The 23,463-nt window shown below is 29.6% G+C and overlaps 2 protein-coding genes across 2 annotated transcripts; both read left to right on the forward strand.

The window, feature by feature from the left end:
• Positions 1-1,239: 1,239 nt before the first annotated feature.
• On the forward strand, positions 1,240-1,999 carry LOC107949328 (calcium-binding protein KRP1). Its single transcript, XM_016884037.2, has one exon. The coding sequence runs from the start codon at positions 1,436-1,438 to the stop codon at positions 1,772-1,774; it is 339 nt and encodes a 112-aa protein (XP_016739526.1). The 5' UTR covers positions 1,240-1,435; the 3' UTR covers positions 1,775-1,999.
• A 13,668-nt stretch (positions 2,000-15,667) lies between these two features.
• On the forward strand, positions 15,668-17,717 carry LOC107948631 (zinc finger protein CONSTANS-LIKE 1). The gene is made up of 2 exons (XM_016883256.2): positions 15,668-16,921; positions 17,240-17,717. Exons 1-2 carry the CDS (start codon positions 16,388-16,390, stop codon positions 17,513-17,515), a joined length of 810 nt encoding a protein of 269 aa, XP_016738745.1. The 5' UTR covers positions 15,668-16,387; the 3' UTR covers positions 17,516-17,717.
• Positions 17,718-23,463: the final 5,746 nt, after the last annotated feature.

Raw genomic sequence — 23,463 nt, forward strand, 5'->3', positions numbered from 1 at the left:
CAAAAACAAAGGGTTCCTGTTTCCCAAAAAAAAAAAACTGTTTTGGGGCTCCACATCCTGAAATGAGTAACATGTGCAAGAGATATTCTAGTTCGAATCTTCATCATTAGATTCTCAGCATTAGGTCATAGAATTTGATATATATATAATAATAATAAAATTATAGAATCAAATTTATAATGTTAATGGAGCGGGTCAGGAGAGAATATTGTTAAATCCATCCTTGTTCTATAGTTAGTACGTTTTATTATTCCTCTCGTTTTATTACGGATATATTCTCTTGAAACCCATTATCACTTCTATATATATTGGGTGCATTTATCTCCGCTTCAATTTATTTTTTGCTACTTATCTTTAATATTTTCAAATTTTTCAAGAAAAATAAATATTTAAATATAATTCTTCAAAAAAATATTTAAATATAAAAAATGAGTTTTTTCATAACATATAATTACATTTTTACCCTTTTAATAATTACATATATAAAGATAAATTTGTATTTTTCATATTGTTGAGTGGGGTGGGACAAGAAGGGGCAAACAATTACTACAATCGCTTCATATCCATTGTCTAAAAAAAATTCACCCAACCCATCTACTCTATTCAAAACGAATATGTTTGAAACTCATCATGCGATTTGGATTTTGAGATCTCTAATTTTATTTTGTATTACGTAAAAATAACTAGTTAATATAAAATTACATACGCGATAATATATTTTCTATCTTAAAAATAGTAAAATTTAATGTCTACAGTTTGAGGACTAAAATTTTAAAATTAGAATTTGAGAAACTAAAAAAACCAAAATAAATTACAAAGATTAAATCTAAAACTTAGATATAATACAAGGACTAATAAGCAAATTTTGACATCAAAGCATGTCCTATCAATTAGGTTTTAAAACGACACTTAATCAATTATCACAAGACACAAAATGCAACTCTATGAATCACCCATAGACCTTAGGGGAAGAAATATATCACTATCAAATCTTTTTTACTTTGAAAATGAAAACCTAGAAATAATTCATAGGAACCACATGTGGTAGCGAAAATCAAGGTTAACAATACAAATAATTCATCCCTAAACCACACATGGAACATGGGTCTAATACCAATATCTTGAATTTACCCTTTAACTACCCAAAAATGGCATAGAAATGTAGGAAGGTACAATTGTAATTACGTGTTCGATAGTGTGATCATATAGTCATGTTCATGTGTATATCCCCCATGCAGCTTCATGGAAGTAGGGTCCTCATAGTGAAGTTTGAAAGTTGCATGAAGCTCACTATTTTAATTGTATTGTCTTCAATGGTCATTCACTCTTTCCTAGAAAAAGAACCCTCCGTATATAAATCCCCCTCTTATCTTCTTCACCTTTATTACACCAACCAAAACCAAACCCTATCTCAGTCTTATTCTCTTCTCTTTTTATGGAAGTGGTGGACATTGCCGTGGATTTCGAGGACTACTTTCCATCGATGGTGGAGAGTATGGGTGCAGAAGGGTTCATAATGGAGTTATGCAATGGGTTCAGGCTGCTGATGGATGTTGAAAGAGGGTTGATCACGTTCGAGAGCTTGAAGAGGAACAGTGTGGTGTTGGGGTTGAACGACTTGAGAGATGATGAGATCGTGTGTATGTTGAGTGAAGGGGATTTGGATGGCGATGGGGCTTTGAACCAGGTTGAGTTCTGTATTCTCATGTTTAGGTTAAGCCCAGGGTTAATGTATAACAATGCCTCTAAGCAATGGGTTGATGAATATATATGATGCTATTTCAAAGCTATATATATATATTGTAAAATTGTTACTTATGTTTTCTTCTTCTTTCTTCATCTAAATTTGTTGTTTTTGATCAATTGTTGTGGGGTAAGAATGCAATTGATCAATGGAATTAAAGTATGTCTTGGAAGAAATAAGAAATAAGTTAAACATCTTTAATTCCACTATTTTTTTTCCAATTTCTTTTTTTTAATTTAATATTTGTTCAGAATCCAACCTCGTGTGATTGACCATTGATATTCATCGTCTCAAGTGTAGTCTAATTTCGATTCATCATAATCGCATTACAGTTAGGGCTTTGGTCTCTTCTTCTTGTTCACCCAAAAAAAGAAATTATCCAAAATTTTCTCTCTTTTTTGTTTTATTTTTCATTATTTATTTAATTTAATTTGATTTTTTTTTATTTCTTATTTGAAAACTTGGTGTCCACAACTTTGTATTTTCATTGTCAAGGAGAGAAAAAAAATGGGGAAATTATTTTATATATTGGAACATATGATAATTATTTATTTTAAATACGGAAAGGTATTTTTATAATTTTTTAATTAAATTGATATTCGGTTGATTCGTAACATCAATTTAATTGGGAGTTTAAATAATAGTATAGATATATATATAATTGATAAAGATAATAAAGTATTCATAATAAAATAAAATTTTATAAAAATATCAAAACAAAATTTCAGTTGAGTGATAAATTAAATTTTTTATTAATGTAATTGGTACGAGAATTTCATCATATATATTTTAATTAATTTTTTAAATAAAAAAACTAAAATATCTTTGATAATATTATTTACTTTAATTACGAAATACTACAAGACAGGCTAAAAATTTTGACTTCACCATTTAAGAACCCGAGGCGAATAGTATATTTTATTTTATATATTGTATAATTTATTTTATTATGTGATATTCACAGCAACTGAAATGTAAGGACATCATAACACATAAGCCATTGTGCCTATAACACAGTATATTAGAATAAAAGAAATTTAAGGATAAATATCAAAATAATATTTAAACTTTGGTCCAATATAGGATTAATTTAGTATAATTATATACATAAAACTTTAATTTTGATTCAATTATTTATATTTAAAAAAATATGTTTGTTTTAATTATGCGCTTTTTTCAAGTAATTTTTTATTCACCAAATTGCTCGAGGTCTATGCTTTTTTAAATCCAATCTTAGATATTATGCTAGAAATAAGTGCATCAATTTATGATTATATTGGATAAGTATTATTATTTACATATACAATATGTAGAAATAAAACATTGTTATATCAATAATGGCGTTAGTGATTTAAAAAAATACCAATAAACTTGAAACAGTACACTAAAACATGCTTGTATTAGTATGTATCAATACCAAGATAAAAACAGTATGCCTATCGGTACAGTACTGACTATCTTGCTTAAAGGCTTATACTCATCATCATTTCGAATTCCAATTTTACGAACATCATCACAATACTCTATCATGATAAGACCCTCCCAGAATGGTTCCTAATAGATTTTGCAACACTATTATCTAGCTAGATCTCATATATGCACCAGAACAGAACTAAAAACTAAAACTAAAACCACCACTATTTTTAGATAATATAGAGTTAACAAGAACGATAACAATTTTTAGAGAGAAAATAAGTTTTGATCCTATATGCTTTTTTTGGCATAATGTTTAGATTTACCCATAACCCCTTTCGAACCTATAAATAGAAGGATAATATGCTTCAAAAGTACTCGAGCTCAAGTCCTTCCATATTGACAACAATATTCATACCAATCGAATTAAGACTTAATCGACTCAATTCTAATATTCTTAAATACCTTTTTTATGAAAAAAATATTATATTATACTGTCAAATGATTTTATGAAGCAACTAAGGTAAGATTATGTTCATATGAACAGTTTATTTCACCTCTAATTAGACCTGACACGACATAACTATAAGACGCATAGTTGACATTGAAAACATAAAAACAAGACATGTCTCAAAAATTATGTAATACAAAATATCCAAGTATCAATTATTATATATAATTATAATCATTAGAGAATAAAATACGACACATGTTGCCTGAATTGCATCTAATAACAATTTTCATTTTCATTTTTCAAATGAAAAACAAAATTGGGCAGTACTTGCATGTATCATATTGAATATTATCCAAATACTCCAAGCTACTGTCCTTTGAGTAAACTCTTGGGACACTTACTATCCAGTGTCTCTCCTGTCTTGGTGTATATATCTTTTTCTTCTTTTACTTTAAAGCTGGAAAGAGTTAACATTATTTTATTTTTTTCTTTATAAATGTGGATTTGTCTATTTCTCCTTTAGTCTCTCCTTTCATTTTCAACATCAGCTCTCAACTATACTATTTCCGTTACTTACTTGTACCCGTCAAAAGGAATCACCTTTTGGTATAATAACAAAACCAATAAAAAGGATTCAAGGACAAGGATTGATATTACCACTTGGATCTAAAATCTACATGTCCGTACTCATAATTTCCATAGTTATATCAGTGCTTTGGAAGAGATCTCTTATAAAATATTTAGTACACTCCATCATCTTTCTTCGGCTAAGCAGTATGTATTTCTACAATTCTTATTTTTTTCAATTGTGAATCATGGTTCAGCAATCGTACTCTCCGACATGGTTTTGCCAATTGTTGGCCAAGAAATCTTGAATGGCAATTTAGTTGAGGGTTTTCTTAGGAATATAAATAATCTCTTGTTTTTTTTTTTAGATTAAGCGATCATTTGCAAAGCTAATTGAGCAGTGGGGTAGATGATTTTCAGCTCTCAAAACATGAAAGAACAAAATTAGACAACAGAGCTATAATTTCATTTGTCATATTCCACACTAAATAGTTATGGGACTTTAATTGTTTGGGATGCTATTGATTTATCATGGAACAATAAGTTAGAATAGTACATGATGAGTGTCTTTTGCTGTCCTTTAGATGGGTAGAGCTATGTATTTATATGATATGGTTATTGTTTATAAATGTGATGTCATAAGTAGGTTCCATGCATGTCGACACATACCCTACTCTAAGTTCAATAGGTGTTTATGCGATGTGGGTTCGCCTATATGATGGTGTGTGAACCCATATCGTGTGGTCTCATAGAAGGGTGCAAGTGCCTTACACGCGAACTTATAGTGTCATGCGAACTTGAAGTGCGAACCTTGTAGAGCCCAAATTGGACTCAATCGGGTTATGGGTCAGTAATAGTGAGTATCATAACAATTTGCCCCCCACCTGGTTCAAAGAAGAGTTATAAAGTGACTCTTCTTGGAACATGGTTCTATGAGGTGGGAGGTAACTTAAGTAGAAACTTATTAAATATATTTTATACCTTAACTTGTAACGTACACTTCGCCACGTGTCAAGAAGGGATACAATTGTACGAAATTGATTGTGCCCTTATTTTTGGATATATGAATTGTTAAAGTGCAAAAAAAAAAAGAAAAATAAACTTTTAAAAGGGAGCTACCTAAGCCCTAAAAATTACATTATTTGAATCAGAGAGTCTGAAGAAGAAGTCACTGTTTAGAAGAACAATTTCAGAGGTAATTTCCTTAAAATTTACATTGCTCTTTCGATTTTTTTCTGGTTTTACTAGAACACCATGGGTAGGGCTAGAGTAAGTGGATGTATTATTCAAAGCATCCCTTCACAACACCATGAAGTGAGTACTCCAATGGAGGCTAAGGTCTATGTTTTCACTATGAATGTGGAAGAAACAAATTGTGTTTTGGCTACTCGGGGAATTCAAATACCGAACTTCGCTTATGACTTCTCAATTACCGAATGATTAAATTGGTTAAGCGACACCAGCGACAGTAGTTTTTGTTACTTCCATTGCGACTTTTCAATAACCAATCCATATCCTGGGCATTAGGATGCAATGCTCGCACATCTCTACATAGAGCATCCATTTCATTTGCCATAATTTTGCAAGTTCCCCTACATCCTCCTCCTAGGTAGATGTGACATGCTCTTAAGATCAGAGTAGGGTTGAGCAAAACTCGATTCGACTCTAAAAAATTGAAGAAAAAAATGAATTTTGAGTTAAACGAATCGAGTTATTCGAGTTAATCGAATTATTAACTCGAATAACTCGAGTCAACTCAAATTTTTTTTTTGAATCTCGAGTTCGAATCGAGTTTAATTTTCAAATTCGAATAACTCGAATAATTTAAATATACCAAACTATAATATTTTACATTTTTACCATAAATCCCCAAGCCTTTTTACTTTTCCCCCAATACTTTTACTTCCTCCAACTTTCCTCCAAAAACTTTTGCTCCTCTCATCCTACCCCGCATCTACCCCATACTCATTTTCCCCCATTTTTTTTGAATATTTTCCTCCCATTTACTTTCCCCTAAAATTTTATTCCCTTAATCCTGAAAACTTGTTATTTTCCCCAAAACTTTTACTTTTCACCCTTTACCCCCAAATAAAAAATCATCTAAAAAAATCTCTAAAGCTAAATAGTAATAATTTTATTTATATATACTATTTATATTATTAAATTAAATTCCACGTTTTATACTGTTTATATTATTGAATTTTTTAATCATATTAAATCTTTATAAATTTCTATTAAAATTAAATTATTGATAATGTCATAAAATATTCGTGTTAAAATTTTATATTGGTGTCAATTCACATTTTATCTTTAGGATAACTTTTATTAAAAAATCACACTTTTATATTTAATATATTTTTTAATTTCAAAATATATAGTGACAAAAATTAGAAGATAATTAAAGCAACTAAACAGGCAAAGAAACTAACCCATATATAAAATATTAATAAATAAATTATGAGGAGATGAAAGTTAATAACAAATTTGATTACGATGGGTGACAATGATTACAAGGACCCAAAGTCATTTTTTTAAAATTTAACTCGAATAAATATATTCGATTCGATTCGAATTCCATCTCACTCGACTCAATTCGAGAAAATTTCAAATCGAGTTAGGATGATAAAATAGGATTCATCAAATTGATTAACTCAAATTTTTTATTCGATTAGATCGAACACTCACCCCTAGATCAGAGTTGTCAAACTACATTTTCCTTCTCATTTCTTCGTTCTGCCTTAACAATTCCTGCTGAAACACTTGTTGTTGCTCGAACATAGTACTTTGTTGGGTCATCTGCTCCTTCATCAACCTCAGGTGCTCTTGTAAACTGAACAATTGTTGTGGCGGTGCTCCCTAATCAGAGGTAAGTGACAGTCCCTAACCAGAGGCAGCATTGAGATCGAATGAGTTGGCAGCACCTACATGGCCTGAGTTACCCAAATTCTCCAATCAATCAACAAACCAACTAGCAAAAAGATCTATCTCACTAGGTCGATTACCAGTGCCCGAATTTGCTGCCTGGTTTGAAGGAAAGTTAGTGGAGAAATTCTCATTAGGGTGAGTCATTTTGGTTTTTTTTTTTTTACCAATCTAAAGATCTGAAGATCGGATGTCTGTCCACACTTATCGTACCAAATTGTTGAGTGTTTCTGTATATCTTTTAGATGGGTGAAGCTGTGTATTTATATGATATGATTATTGTTCATAGATGTGATATCGTAGGTAGGTTCCATGCATGTCAACACGTACCCTACTCTAGATTTAACACGTGTTTATACGATGTGGGTTCACCTATATAATGGTGGGTGAACCCACATCATGCGGTCTCATAGAAGGATGCGAGTGCCTTACATGCGAGCTCATAGTGTCACCCGAACTTAAGGTGCGAACCGTGTAAAACCCAACTTGGACTCAATTGGGTTACAGGTCGATAATAGAGAGTATCATAATAGTACTTAAGATAGTGAGTTAAGAAAACTAAAATGTAGTATGTTTGGTGGTATTTTTTTACTTGCTTCATTTTAATTAGTTTTCTATCCACAAATAATTCTTGAACTGAAGTTGCAATTATCTTCTTCTTCTTCTTCTTTTGTAAAGGGTTTTTAGAAAAAAGAAAAGAAAAAATCGATTGATTCACAGCAAACTTTATCCTTATCATATCCTTATCTTTTAAGTGTATTTAAATTTGACTAGGTAAAAGAATTTATTCAGATAATTATTAATTCTCCCTCCTATCTTGTTGTTTTTCTTGTACTTATTTTACTTTGAGGTGTAAAAGAGTTGAAATTATAATTTTTTTTCCTTATTAATGGGAATTTGTCTATTTCTCATTAAATTTCTTGTTTCATTTTCAACAGTATAAATATATCTCATTTCAATTACCATGCGTTTGACTTGTACCCATCAAAAGGAGACACCTTTTAGTACCATTAAGTTGATTAACTCTTTATGTAAAATTTTAGAGTAAATTTTTTAAAATTAAGATTTAGATATTATCAAGTTAAAATTTTTTTATTAAATTTTTTGATGCAACATTTTAAAATTAAAAAAATATATATTTATTTTATAGTCATGCAACAATAAAAATAATGTTGAAAATACTAATTAGGATTTTTTCCTTAAAAATATTTATTCGAACTCATCATGATAAAATACTTTTTTTTTGCTAGAATAGTGTTCTTAAGAATAATTGGCGTCAGCGTTTTGATTGAAATAGTTAACAATATTAATTATTTAGACTAGCTAATAACATTATAATAATAGAGAGACAAAATTATTTCAAAAATTAAAATGTATATTAAATATCAAATTTTAGCATAGACTAGGGGGCAAAATTGAAATTTGGCTATTGTCTTATAATGTTAAAATAATGGAAAGTCATGTGTCAACCTCTAAATCTCTTAGAATATTCAAATTATATATAACAACATAATATTTCAACTGAAGAGCTAATGATATTAATACTATCAGTTTTTTTTTGTCTCATTTTAGTACCTAAGTTTGGTTTCAAAGTTCAGTTTGGTATCTAGACCAATGATATCATGTGACTCAATGAATATTTGACAGGTATGCTCTAATATAAAGAACATAGGTACTTAATTGGATCAAAAAAAATTCAGGTGTCAAATTGAATGTTAAAGTCAAACTTAGGTACCAAATTGCGACTAAAACAACCTCAAATATCAAATTGGAAATAAATTTAAGTACCAAAGTAAACATTAAAGCCAAATTGGACAAAAAAACACAAGTACTAAAGTGAATATTGAAACTAAATTTATGTACCAAATAATATGTTAACCCAAACCGAAAATTAATATGAGAGGGTAATTGATGTCACCAAACATAATCTTGGATAATTTGGAACTTAGTGCTGTTGATCCACTTTTTTCTTATTTACTTCTTTTCATATTAATGTAGCATCACGATTCTTAGTCTTTGTTTTGTGACACAATGCTTAGAACTATACATAGTCCTTCTCCAACCCTTTAATAAAAGAATAATGTGTTTTAATGCACTCGAACTCACGTTCTCTTATACTAATAATAATACCAATGTTAACTGAACTAAGACTCAATCCAAATTCAACCCACCATTTTAAACTCTCACTTTTTATGTACTTTGGATTAGAATTCATTAATGTGTTAATTATCTGGCTTAAAGGGACATTTCAGACCAATTGATATTCACTATTTGTACGGACATGCGGTAGGTACCTAGATTCTTTTGTATAAATGTAGTATCACAATTTTTAATCTTTATTTTGTAATACAATATCTAGAACTATCCATAGCCCTTTCCCGACCCTTTAATAAAATGATAATGCATTTCAACACACTCGAATCCACGTCGTCTTGCACTGATAACAATGTCGATGCCAACTGAGTTAAACCTCAATTAACATTCAACCTATCATTTTTATTTCTCACTTTTTACATAATTTGGATTAGAATTCGTTAATGTGTTAATTATTTGGCTTAAAACTATGTTTCTAACTGATGGATATTTATTATATTACTTATACGGTCATGCGTTAGTGTGTATTTAAAATAAATGTTAAGTGGATTTGGATGGGCGATGCGTTTAATTGCGGTTAGTATAAAAATAGTGGTGGCGATAAGATTAAATACCGTAGCAATACTGTAACATGAGACAAAAAGTAAACTAAATGCATCGCATCACACCCCACCGTCCATCCAAACTCACCTTTGATATGAATGTCATTAACAAATGGGCTACAAATATCAATGGTGTTTTTGAGGGATTTGCCAATTAAATATTTGGGACTCCTCGGGTGCAAGTTGAATATATGCATGCATTTTGGATTTTAATTATTCTATTTTTAAAATTAAGATCAGATTGACAAAATGTTTAAATGTTAAGTGTTGAATTTGTTATTATACTTATTCACATCAATATTCTATTCGGTAATCAAAAGGATTTTGAAGGTAGAGTGACTAAAAGTTTCAATTGATCTAATAAGAGTAATCAAATTAACAAAAAAAATTCAATGACTAAAACAGAAATACACTAAAACTTGGGTGATTATAATAGTAATTTATCCAAAAATTTTCCAAGAATTATAAAAACAAAATTATAAGTTCAGGTTCGATTCTCAATATGAATAAGTCTTTCTTAGTGAATCTATCAATCCAATGCAAGTTCTTATCAGTATGCAAATAATCTTGCCAACATTAAAAAAAACTAGGTAAATTATCACATTTTAATCACTCTAATTAAGATAATTCTTTGAATTAATCATTACCGATAAAAATTTTATTAATTTATTAACGAATTACGGATGTAGCATTTTTTTTATTGACTAAAGCTAAGGAGCTCGCTATAATTAATCCAAAATATTTTTTTAATTTATTTGCAACATAAAACTTATAAGTTTTCTTTTCTTCTTCGTTCTGGCCGTTTGTTTCCCGGGAAAAGTAAAGCAAATGAGGATGGTTTTAATCTATTTGAGAAGACATTCATTACTTGCTTGTTTCCATGATTCTATTGACATGGGTTTCTCTTAATTTGTGATTTAAAGGTGTGTGTTCTTTATGTGGGAAGATGGATTTTGCGAAGGAAGGGTTACAGATTGAAGGAGAAGATCCAGTGAAATGGACAGCCATTTAACCTGTAAACCTGTGTACGGATGATCACCAATCTGTCCAATATGCCGACAGGTATGCCATGAGGACTATTCGTATCAGTTCCCCTGCAAAGTCGGACATCCAGTGAGTTCTCTAAAGCAGGATTCAAGTATATGCACCTGCTAACCACGATTTAGACAACATAAACATGCATGATGTGTGTAAAATGCTTTGAGCATGTGCATAGGTCAAAGAAACAAAATAAGTTTTCGCAAAATCCATCCTTCCATGTCAACATTAAGGAAAAACCCATGTGGTGGTTTTTTAAATAAGTCAAAACTATCATTTTTTTTTATTGTTAGAGTTATGTGACCTAAATTTATATTAAATAAATAATACAATGGTAAAATTAGGAGATCTGTGAAGAGATTAAGGCCGAATAGAACATGCAGCACAAGTAAAATCGGTATAGAACTACACTTCTTCTATTTGGCTTTGATTAGAATAAGGTTTTTCAACCTTTAAATAGATGTAGTCACAATTCCTTTTGTATCATTCATTTTTCAACAATAATGAATTTCTTCTCTTCTGCCAGTGATTTTTTTTTCCGAAACGATTTCAACATAAAATCTATGTGCTTTATTTTTCCTTTTCTTTTTGCTTTGTGATTGTTTTATATTGTCATTATTGACGTTAATTTTAACAATTTCTTTTCTCATGAAACAAACAACAAGAAAAAAGAAAAATAGAAAACTTAAAAGTTTTAGTCTCAGTTGAAAATAAACAAAAAAAAGTGTTTTGAATTAATTATAAAAAGGTTTCTGGCTTTCCCCAAAAGTATAAAAAAAAATGTCACGCTAGCAACTGTCAGTGGATTCATAAAATTTTTAACAACAGTGACAAATTTGAGCAATTATCTTAATTAGAGTGACTAAATTGTCAAAAAAAAAATTTAGAGTGATCTGCGATGTAGTTTATCCCAAAATTTATAGTAATTGAAATGTATATTTTAATTAAGGCATAAAGCTAAATTTCTTTTTTTAAAAATGATCTTATCTTACCATCAACTTTTCAAAAAGAGTTGAATTGATTTTTTTAACAAAAATATTGACTAATACGTTAAGTTTTGAAATATAGCAGCCCACATGACAATCCACGTATACTTCATTTTTTTTAAAAATTTTTTTATCAATTTCTTTATATTTTTTGAATTTTGAATTTTTTTATAATTCTTATAACTTTTAAATTATTTGTTGATGTGACCAGAGGCAAAGCTAGAAAAAACTTTTAGGATGCCGAAATTAAATTGTAATTTTTACCATATTAAAAATACAATTTCACCATTTGAATAACTTATATTTTTATAGTTTTTAAAGGATTAGATCAAAATTTTATCATTTTTAAGGGAAAAGTACAATTTTACCTTTATTAATTTAAAATTTTAAAAATTTTAAAGGGCCTAAATAGAATTTTTTTTCATTTTAGGGGGGTCGGGGCCCCTGCCAGCCCCCCTAAATTCGCCCCTGACTGTGGCATATAAAATAAATAGTTTCATGTTATCACAAAGTAAACGTGGACTATAATACGAACTGCCGTGCTAACTTTGATAAAAATTAATGTTTTAGTTAATATTTTTATTTTTAAAAAAACAATTTAATTCTTTTTTAAAAGGTTAGGGGCCAAATTGACAAAAAAAAATATATAAACATTAAAACTAAATTTGACATAATGCCTTTTATTATTGATAAATGCTGTAGGTGTGGCTTGATTAGTTAAGGTTCATTAAGTACTAGTTTAAATGCAAATATAAAAAATGGAATAACTTATATTAAAATTATTCTAAATATTATTTTTTTAAGCACCAATAAAATTTTGCCACATCACTAAATTTTAAAAACATGAAATTATTATTATACACTCATCCATATTCAACCCACTCCCCAATTTTAATTAAATTATTTCAAAATATAAGTGATTAAAAAAATCAAATTCCAAGAAGTGTTAAGTGTAGTGGCAGGCCACATTGAACTCCCAAAGAAAGAATGAGGCTCAAGCCTCGGGAACAATATTATTGGGAAGAGCAGTCACAAACCCTAAACATAAACCGTAAAATAGACATAAAAAATACAAAAACAAAAAAAAAGATCAAATAACATAGAAATAGACCTGATCATGGGTCGGGCCACTCATCTTTTTAATTTTTTATTTTTATAAGAATTTTTACTCATCCTTTTAATTTCAAATTTAAATTTATACTAATTATTCTTTATTTTATACTTAATTATTCTAACACATTTTTTAAAATAATTTTTTAATGTTATTACAATTAGGTATACCCCACTAACCATTTAATTTCAATAAAACTATTATAAGAACCACATGATTTTATTCCATCTTTTTCATCCCTTAATTAAATATCTTCCCCAAATCATTCCTCAGTATAGAACTTCATGCCCTTAATTGATGCAGTTATCTACTATAATCATTAAGGATGATGCTCAACTTAAACCTATTAAAAAATTAATTAATTGTTAATGTGGCATCCACGTGAATGTCACGTCAATACTTAGAACTATTCATAGTTTCTAACTGATATGTAAGATAATAACGTATTTCAGCATACTCAAACTCATATCCTCTTGCATTGATAACAATAAAATTACTAATCAAATTAAAATTTAATCGAATAATTTAATAAATTATTTAAAAATATATGTATGTAATAATTGATGATAAAACTTTTCTTAAAATAATAATAATAATGATAAGGCTCACATTGCATCACTCATTCAAGCGTCACACACATCTTTGCATTTAAAGGGTACATTATATCCTACTACGGAATCTATATACAAAGAAGCCCCTCTTTTAGATCTCCATTCTCCTCCACATATTTCTTCCCTATAAATAAAATATATATTATTCTCACTCACTTGTCAATTCCAATCTCCCAAAATCCTCCTTTAATTGTGTGTCTCGTTGACATCTTCACATAATGTCCACCACACCATCAAATTCCCCTCAATTTCACCATTTTAAATTCATCAAAATCTAAATGAGAGAAAATAAAAAATAATAATTTTATTATAAATTCTGATTATATCTATTCCCTAATTCATAAATAGGTAAATAATGCGTTTTAGTGCACTGAAACCCACATCTTCCTGTATTAATAATAATATCTATATCAATCGAGTTAAGACTTAATTGATTCCTTTATTTTATTTTTATCATTAATACTCAACACAAGCACATGTGTTACACATATGAATAATAATTAAAATGGCATAGCTTTTTTGTGAGTATTATATAGAAATCATAAACTAGCATAGCATTACACATGTAATAAATATTTATTGCATAAAATTGTGAAAATAGAAAAATTTAACTCAACAAAATTAAAGGATATTGTTTGATCATGGCTGAAATTTCGAAATTCAAAACATATAAAGATTAAAAAATACCCAGTGTTAAGAAAGCGGAGAAGTAGAGGGACGTGATGTTCGGTTCACTCGCGTAGAGCGGAGAGTCGACAGTGAAGAGGAAGAGTAGAACGGGAGAGTAGATAAGCGGCTTGGGAGAGGAGGAAGAAGATTTTCATTCTCTCGTGCGCACAACTATAGTGGGTTATCCTTTATCCTATAGTGTCACGTGATGGGTTATACAATAGGTTGTATGATTGTACGAACATGTCAAACATCAATGGTCAAGGGTCAGGTGTCAACAAATATTGCTCTTGCAGATTAGTTGCCATTGTTGTACATATTGTGTGATCTAGGTTAGTACTTCTGCACTAACACCATAGTGGTTATTATGGAAAAGATAGAATAATTTTTTAGACCTTAATATTTACAATTGTTTGTCAATTTAGTCTTTTCCCTTTATAAATAAATAAAAATATTTAAAAAATATTTTTTAAACAAAAAACATAAAAAAATTATAAATATATATATTTAAAATCTAAAGTTACGGAAAAAAATAAAAATTATTAAAAATTCAAAAATAAAAAATCATTTTAAATATATATAAAAAAGTTCTAAATTTCAATATTATCTAAGCTAGAACAGATCAGTTGGACCGTGATAGGTTAGGGAATCAGTCCAGTGAGAGTTAAAAAATTGATTGACCTATGAACCGGTATAGGCTGGTTAAATCAAGCTAAAAAAATAGTTAAACCGACAGTTGAACCAATTTTTCTAATTTTTAATATTTTTTATTTTTTAATAATTTATTTTCTTTAAATTAGTCTCGAATCAAGTGGTTTAACTAGTTCAACCACTTGTCTGGTTCCAAAAATATTGTCAAATTTTTTTTAAATTATGGTATTTACTCGGGCTGGCTACACTACACAGCCATAAACACTTTTTATTACTATTCAAAGGCTAAATAACACCTGTTATTGGTTGAAAATTATAGCATGTTGGTGTAAATTGAGTAAAATAAGAATAGTTTAGATACTACTCGTGATAAAACATAATATTTAAGTATCAAAATAAGAAGAAAAAAATACATAATTTAGGTATTAATTTGTGGATTAAGCCTCTTTAAAATAGGCTTAACTGTTTGACTAACTTAAAGAAAAAAAAATATTTTAAATACCACTTGATACCAATATGAAAAAAATGGTATAATTTAGATACCAATTTGTAAATTAAACCATAAATAAATAAGTAAATAAGGAGATAAGGAGATAAGAGCATGGGAAAACATAGAAGATGGGTCCCACAGTGCCACGTGAGAAGAATGAGGATTTGGGATCATGTGGGTGGGGAGGGTGGTTATGAACAGGATTCGTCCACGTGGGATTGGGATAGGTATGGAGAATCAGCCACGTCATGATATAAATCTTCTCCTGTTCAAGAAAAATATCTTGAAGCGAAGCATAAATGCCCATCTACCATTGTCTTCCACGTGGCACACAACCTACGGCCTCTATTTGTCAGCCCACCCAACCACCACAATCAAAAACTTCTTTTTTTTATTAATGACGTGGCAACTAATTTATTCTCAAACCTTTTGATTCCCTGTCAATCGAATTAGTTGAATTTAAAATTGATTAGAGTAATGGTTTAATATAAAATTTTTAAGGTGAGTTTAGATAAACTATATATTTATATGTAATTAATGTAAAAATAGTGATAGTAGTGAAATTAAATATTATAAATTAAGATAAAAGTAAATTAAACACACTAAATTGTATCTTACTTTTTTTTTGACAAAATACCTAAAATTATCTGTAATTTATTTTCAACTTATAAATGAGAATATAATGTATTTTAATATATTCAAACTTACGTTCTCCTGTATTGATAATAATATCTATACTAGTCTAGTTAAAAATTATTTTCTCAACAATCATTTAAATAACCTACAATGTATTTTTTTTGAATAAATTTATATACTTTGATTGAAAATAAATATTATTTTTTTATTTAAAAAAATAAATCTTCTTAAAAATACTGCCTTAGTCCATAGATTTGATATTCTAATAAAGGGATTTTTATTAACAAAATAGCATAAGAAAACTACCCTTAACCCGATTTAAAGGGTTGGGTTAATAGTTCATACTATCTTTTCTTTTAACCAAACACTCCACAAAATTTTCTCGGAAAAGAAAAAAAAATGAGGAAGTGTGAACTATGTGGAAGGCTAGCTCGAATGCACTGTGAATCAGATCAAGCAAATTTATGTTGGGACTGTGATTTCAAGGTTCATGGAGCCAATTTCCTCGTAGCTAAGCATAATCGAACCCTCCTTTGCCATGTTTGTCAAAGTCCTACTCCTTGGCTCGCATCTGGTCGGAATCTCGGCTCCGCGGTTTCTGTTTGTGATTCATGCGTTGTAAACGGCAACAATAAGTGTGAGTCATCGGAGAGAGAGTATGGTGAAGAGGAGGAGGAAGAAGAGGAGGAGGGAGATTATGATAATGACGCCGTGGAAGAATCGGGGGAGGAAGAGGAGGCCGAGATTGAAGATGCTGAAAATCAGGTGGTTCCATGGTCAGGGGAGTCTTCTCCTCTATCAATCTCTAAGCCGATAACTAGCTTGAAGTCTTTGAGTAGTAATGAACGGGAGGGCGGCGGCGGCGGCGGCGGCAATGGTGATGGCGGTTTTGGATTGAAGAGAATGAGAGAAGATCTTAGTTCTTGGTCTGATGTATGTTCGATTTCTTTTGCTTTTACTCTGTTTTCTTTTTCTTTTTTAATAATATTGAAATCTGAAATTTTTTCAAAAATATTTGAATCTGAAAATGAGTTTATTTTTTAGGATTTGCATGAACTTTTTTTTTATATTTAGATGGAAATTTATTCATATATATATTTGATAATCCAGAAAAACATTTTTTATACAATTGATTTGATTTGAAATCTGAGTTTTTGAATCTAAAAGAGTTAATTTTCTTGTAAACTTGATATTTAATCATGAATTTTCTAAGCAGCCAAACAGCCGAGTGATTTTTTTTTACAAATGCAGGATGAGACTGGGTGCTCCTCATCTCAAGTAAGCTCAAGAGGATCATCCAATGGAGAAGCATCGTCGTCAATGGAATCATCAAGATTATTGAAGCAACCAAAAATAGCTGAAATTAATCAATCAGCTAGGAATCAAGATCATGATGAAACAAAGTCAAGATCAACGGCTATCATCAGTTACTTAAAAAGGCTTGAAAAGCACACGATCGCCAATGATGATGATGCATCAGCCACAATCACAGGAATCTGTAGGTTGAGCAGAGATCAGAGCCGTTAATTTATCTCCCACACTAACTCTTATGTAGTTTTTTTAAATATCTCAAGGGTCCCTGTACTCTTTTGAAATTTAAGATTTAGTCTCCGTTCTTTAAATTTGAGACATTGGGTCCTTGTACTTCAATTTTTTCCCCTTGGTGTGCTGCCATTCTCTTCATTTTGTGGAAACTTGTTGGGATTTAATTATATTTTTAATTTTGTAATTGTTCTATTTTTCTCTTCGGCTTGTATGTCAAAAAAGCCTTTAAAAAAATATTAAAAAAATTTAATTAAGCCCATCTATTAAGTGTGCACCAAATTAAGCCCCTATCATTAACTAAAGTAATTAATTAAGTTCCTCCATTAATAGTTTCCTTCATTGATCACATTGATAGTTAAAATAAATTAATAGACCAATCAAATGGTCAAGCATGGTAGCTTTTGATTTAATCTAACATTTTTTCCATAAAAATGATTAAAAATTAGAAAAAATTATAAAAATAAAAATTTTAAATATGCTTAAAAATTTTAAAAATTTTAAAAATATTAACATTGATATAAACTTATTAAAATTATTAAAAAATTATAAAAACTTGTAAATATTATAAAATTATAAAATTATAAAAAAAATTACAAAATTAATAGAACTTATTTAAAATATTTAAAATTTAAAATATGTATTAGAATTCTTAAAAATAATAAAAAATGTAAAAATACTATAAAAATATTCAAATTGATTTAAGCTTATAAAAATTATAAAAAAAATAATAAAAACTTGAATAAGACCGGTTAGCTTAAAATCGACAAGGGTATCGATCCAAGAAAAGCCATTAGATCTGTTGAACCGATTTTTTATTTTATAATATTTTTATCAAACTAAAATTTCTTTTTCCGGCTATTAGCACATGTCAGAATGTAATATTCCAATTAAGGTTTTTAGAACAAGATCGGTGATCAAACCAATTAAGCCATCGATTTATCAGTTGGATTGATCCGTCTGGCTTAATTAAATAAAACATTAAAAAATAAAAGAAATATTTAAAAAATCGATTTAACCGTCTGGTTTCCAGGTAAATCAGTCTACTGGCTTTCTCTAAACCGAAACCCTTGTTGATTTCGGTCTAACCAGTCCAACCGATTGATCCGGTCAAGTTCAAGTTTTTTATTTTATTTTATAAGTTTATATCAATTTTAATACTTTTATAATTTTTTACAATTTTTTTATTATTTTTGTAGAATTTTAATATGTTTTTATAAAATTTTAAATATTTTAAATATGTTTTATTAATTTTATAATTTTTATAAGTTTATATCAATTTTCATATTTTTTTAATTTTTTTTAATTTTTATGAATTTTCTTTTTTTCATATTTTCTTATGACTTTTAATTATTTTTATGGGAAAATATTAAATTAAAAAGTAAATTACACTAGATATCACTAAACACTAGTTAATTTATATTTTTTTGCCACAATACTTTACTTACAAGGATACCACTGATATATCATATTGTTACAAAAATTACACTTAATCACTTAACTACCGTTATTGAGCTAACGCACATCTAATGCGGCACATTAAATGTGCCACGTGTTTACAAAAAAAATATTTTTATTCTTTTTTTAATATTAAAATATTTATCTTCTTTTTCTTTTTTTCCGTATTTTTCCCTTCTTCCTCTTTTCTTTTTCATGCTCTTTTCCTTTCCAACAAACCCTAATCGCTACCAATTTCACCACCATTAGTGGCTTTTTTTGAACACTGAACTCATTGATGAATCTCCTAAGGCTATCGATTGATTTCGATAAGCTCAATCCCAACCTTTTCACTCCATCTAGAAACATAAACCCAAACTCATTGAAGATGAGATGGCTAAACGAGCAAAGCAAGTCTAGGGTGTGAAACCAACAGTGTTATGGAATGCAATTGTAACTATCATTTCATATTTCTATTAATTATTGATATTTCCTTTTATTGTAATATGTTACGTTTTAGTACTGTTTTAATAATACAGTGTATTTTGTATTTAAAGGGGGAATCAACGATTGCTTAAACGATTCATTTTGGGGGAAAACACCGTTTAATGAAACGGTGTAGTTTTGGCAATGGTTATTCTACCAACTGTTACGATCCGTTATTCTGCCTCTAGGGAGAGCAGAGGTAGTTATGAAATTTGACAACCAGATTCAGTTTTCTTCTCTCTAAACTTTTCTCTCGCTTCTCTCTTTCTTAGCTTTTCCTCTCTTTAATTTCTTCTTTCAAAATCACATTGCAACAAACTTATTAGAGCTTCGTCGATTATCATGGTTACTGAGGGCATTACAACCAGGCTTCAAAAAGATATGGTGCTAAAACAGAATGAGCTTACACTGCTACAAGCAAAGTTCAATCACTTGGACACAATGATTGATGCACATCTTAAGGATTTCCAGGAAGGGATTAAAAATAAGGTCTGTTCTGGGCTTCATTCAAAGATCCACTCTCTGTTTGAGCAGTACTTTGACCAAATTCCTACTATTGTGTTTATTGGTTTGGTTTCAAACAAAGGAAAGGGAATTTAAGGCAAGAGCCTTCCAGGATTTTCATCAAGGAAACAGTTGATTGTGTCTTCCATACCAGATCTGAGACATACTAGTGCATCTTCTAGTGTAAGCAACTTGGATGCTGGGTGTAACGAACCAAATTTTAAGGTCATCGAAAAAATGAATTTTCGGTCTTTGATTCTGAAAATTAGATTCGTAAATATTTATTAGAAATATTTACGAAGTTAAGTGAGAGATTAATTAGATTTTAGTTAAATAAATCTAGTTTAATTAAGGTTAATTTAGTGAAAGGACTAAATTAAATAAAGTGTGAAGGTTTAATTATAAACTATAGAAAAGTTAAGAGATTAAATTAGCAAATAAGCTTTATGTGACAAGTGTGTGGTATGTATAAGTGCATTTGCATTATTGTGATTGGTACAAATGTATGTATAAGTATGTATTTACTTATTAAATAAGAAATAATATTTATAATATAAAAATATAATAATAATGATATAATATAATAAAAAAGAATAAAAGAAATAAAACATAAAGAAAAAGAAGGGAGAAAGGGACGAAACAGAGCAGGGAAAGAAAGAAAGAAAAAATAGGGTTTTGATGTTTGAAGTTCAAGTGGTAAGTCAATTTAATCCATTTTCTTGTAATTTTGGTGTCTATGGAATCCTAGGAAGAAATACTACTTGCGTTATGTTGAAATTTAGAAAGTTAATGAATTTTTAGATGTTGATTAAATTGTATTAATTGATGAATTATTAGTTTAATTGATACAAATTCAAGTTAAAAGTGGGAAAATGATTTATTTGTAAAGAGAGATATAAGTTTGTTTATAGTAGGGATTAAATTGTTTAAATTGTAGAATTGATGTTTTATATTGAATATTAAGAGTTGAAACTTGTTTAAAGTAGGTATAAAATGAAAACTATAAAGTTATTTGAAGAAAAAGAATGGTTATGGTGGTAGGACCTAATTAGAAATATAGTAAAAGTTACATGGAAATTAAAGAGTATGTTATTAAATAACATATATTGATAATTTTAAATGTTAAATTTTATGTAGCCAACGTAGCACCAGAAACTTTATCGAAAAAGGGGAAGGAAAAAGTGAACGAGGATATCGAATAAACTCGAGAATTTTGGTTTGTATTTCTGTAAACTATGCTTAATGTTTTAATACAATGTAAATGATATTTTTAATAGTTAGAATGTATAATGAATTATATGATGGAAACTGTTACTGTTTCTGTATTATAATGATATGATTTGAATACCCTATTAACAGTATCGGGCTAGTCGGATATAATTGGCATGCCATAGGATTGGAAGTGTTCAGGGATATTCCGGCTGTGTGTCGATGAGACACTATATGTGCCGACTACTGTGACTGTTCCGGATTCGTTTCGAAGAGGTACTCCGTACCTAACTATGACTGTTACTGTTATTGTTACCCTTACGGTGTATTCTAGCTTCGGCCGAATAAACACTGTACATTATCCCTGGTGTGTGGGTTGGATCCGTGTATCCGTCCAAGTCCGAGTTATGTTAATAAGGGTAAATGAAAGTACTAAAGACAAAGACTGACTGTATTGATTATGTGACTGTGACTGTTATACAAGTATTGAAAGATATTGAATGATATGAAATGTATATAAATAATTGTTTAATTACATTTAAGAGCTATAAGTTAAAGGTAAGTAATGTAGATATTAAGATTATGAAAGTAAAAAGTTTAAGTTACAATGTATATACATAGCTTATTAATGTTTTAAGTATTAGTTTATAGAAATACCACTGAGTGTATACTCAGCGTACGGTTTATTTTTCGTGCGCAGGATTAGGTACGAAAGAAAATTAAGGACTCAGCATCCAAGCCAATCTCGGACTCAAAGTGGTGAATACTTTTCTTTTGGTAAAATGGCATGTACCTAGGTTGTTAAGGTGTTATTTTGTACATGATAGTGAATAAACATGAAAGTTATTGAAGCATGGTATGAAATATGCATATTTTGGAAGTTAAACTTACATGAGTTTGATTAGTATGATAATGTAGTATAATTTTGATGAATTGTGGTATATAACTTTAAGAGGTGTTGAAGTGAATGAATGAATATTTGCTAAGTTTGAATGACATAAGGAATGATATTTGATTTAAGAACTATTAGTAAATGTTTGGATATGAATTAGATGTGTTTAGCATGTAAAAATAGCTTAAAAATGGTCAAAAATCATGTTTTCACACGGCTAAGTCACATGGGCGTGTGCCCAGGCCGCGTGGCTCTCTGTTTATGTCACACTGGCTGTTCGCACGACTGTGTGTGCAAGTCAAATTTGCCCACGGCCTGGCCCCACGGCCATAGGAGCCCCACGGGCAGGCCACACGGGCATGTCCTAGGCCACACCGGCGTGTGCCACTATTTTCAAGGAAAAGTTTCCAAAGTTCCCAGTTTAGTCCCAAATCATTTCCTAAGCATATTTTGGGCCTTGTAGGTCCATATTAGGGACTTAAAGATGATATTTGAGAAATTTTAAATTGAAATACAGATTTATGACTTGGTTTTGTTCGTTTATTAGTGTATAATTATGGTAATGCCTCGTAACCATATTCCGGCGACAGGTTAGGGTTAAGGGGTGTGACACTGGGAGTACTCTTTTTAGAATGGACTGTCTTCATTTTGATGAGAGTAATTTGTTGGGAAATGTGCTCATATTGTAATAAACATGTAATTGTTTTCTATTTATTTGAACGATGAATAAATAAATAAAGTTAATTTTACAATTCATTATTATGTCTTTTGTATTTATGTCTTTTCTATTTTGCATGCATAGTGAAATTGTGACAAGAAAATATTAACTTATTGATTGTCTAAAGTTCAAACTGAAGATAAGTGGCATTGTAAAAAACGTTTATATTACGAGAAACACAACTTACTTTAGTAGATAATCTAAATGAGTTCACAATCCCATAAAAGAATCAAAGTGAGCATTTGATTTAAATACTGAGAAGGATTATTATGTCGTCTACAATTTGAATTAAGGAGATGGCTAGTCTTGCTATCGGAGCAATTGACTCCACGAGTAGAGACATAGATGTATTCATTAGTAGAATGATATATTGGACTGGACCCAAGATGAATTAAATCTAAATCCGTTTGTGAATTAATTCACTTGTGACGTTCATGGTGTGATTTACCTAAATCTTGAGTTAGTCACTGACCATTCCTATGCAAATCATGTGCTTTGATATAAGTGGAGGCTTATGCTTTAAAGATGATCGAGCTCATAGTCGGTATATTGGGTACATGACTTGTGTATGGCATGACTTTACTAGCAACAGTGGAATTCATAGCTCAATTAAAAAGTTAATGATATCATTTCATTGGCATTGTGTGGATTGATAAATATGGAACATAGCCACGGGTTGCTTGTTCT

Source organism: Gossypium hirsutum, chromosome A04 (assembly GCF_007990345.1).
Source record: "Gossypium hirsutum isolate 1008001.06 chromosome A04, Gossypium_hirsutum_v2.1, whole genome shotgun sequence".
NCBI lineage: Eukaryota > Viridiplantae > Streptophyta > Magnoliopsida > Malvales > Malvaceae > Gossypium > Gossypium hirsutum.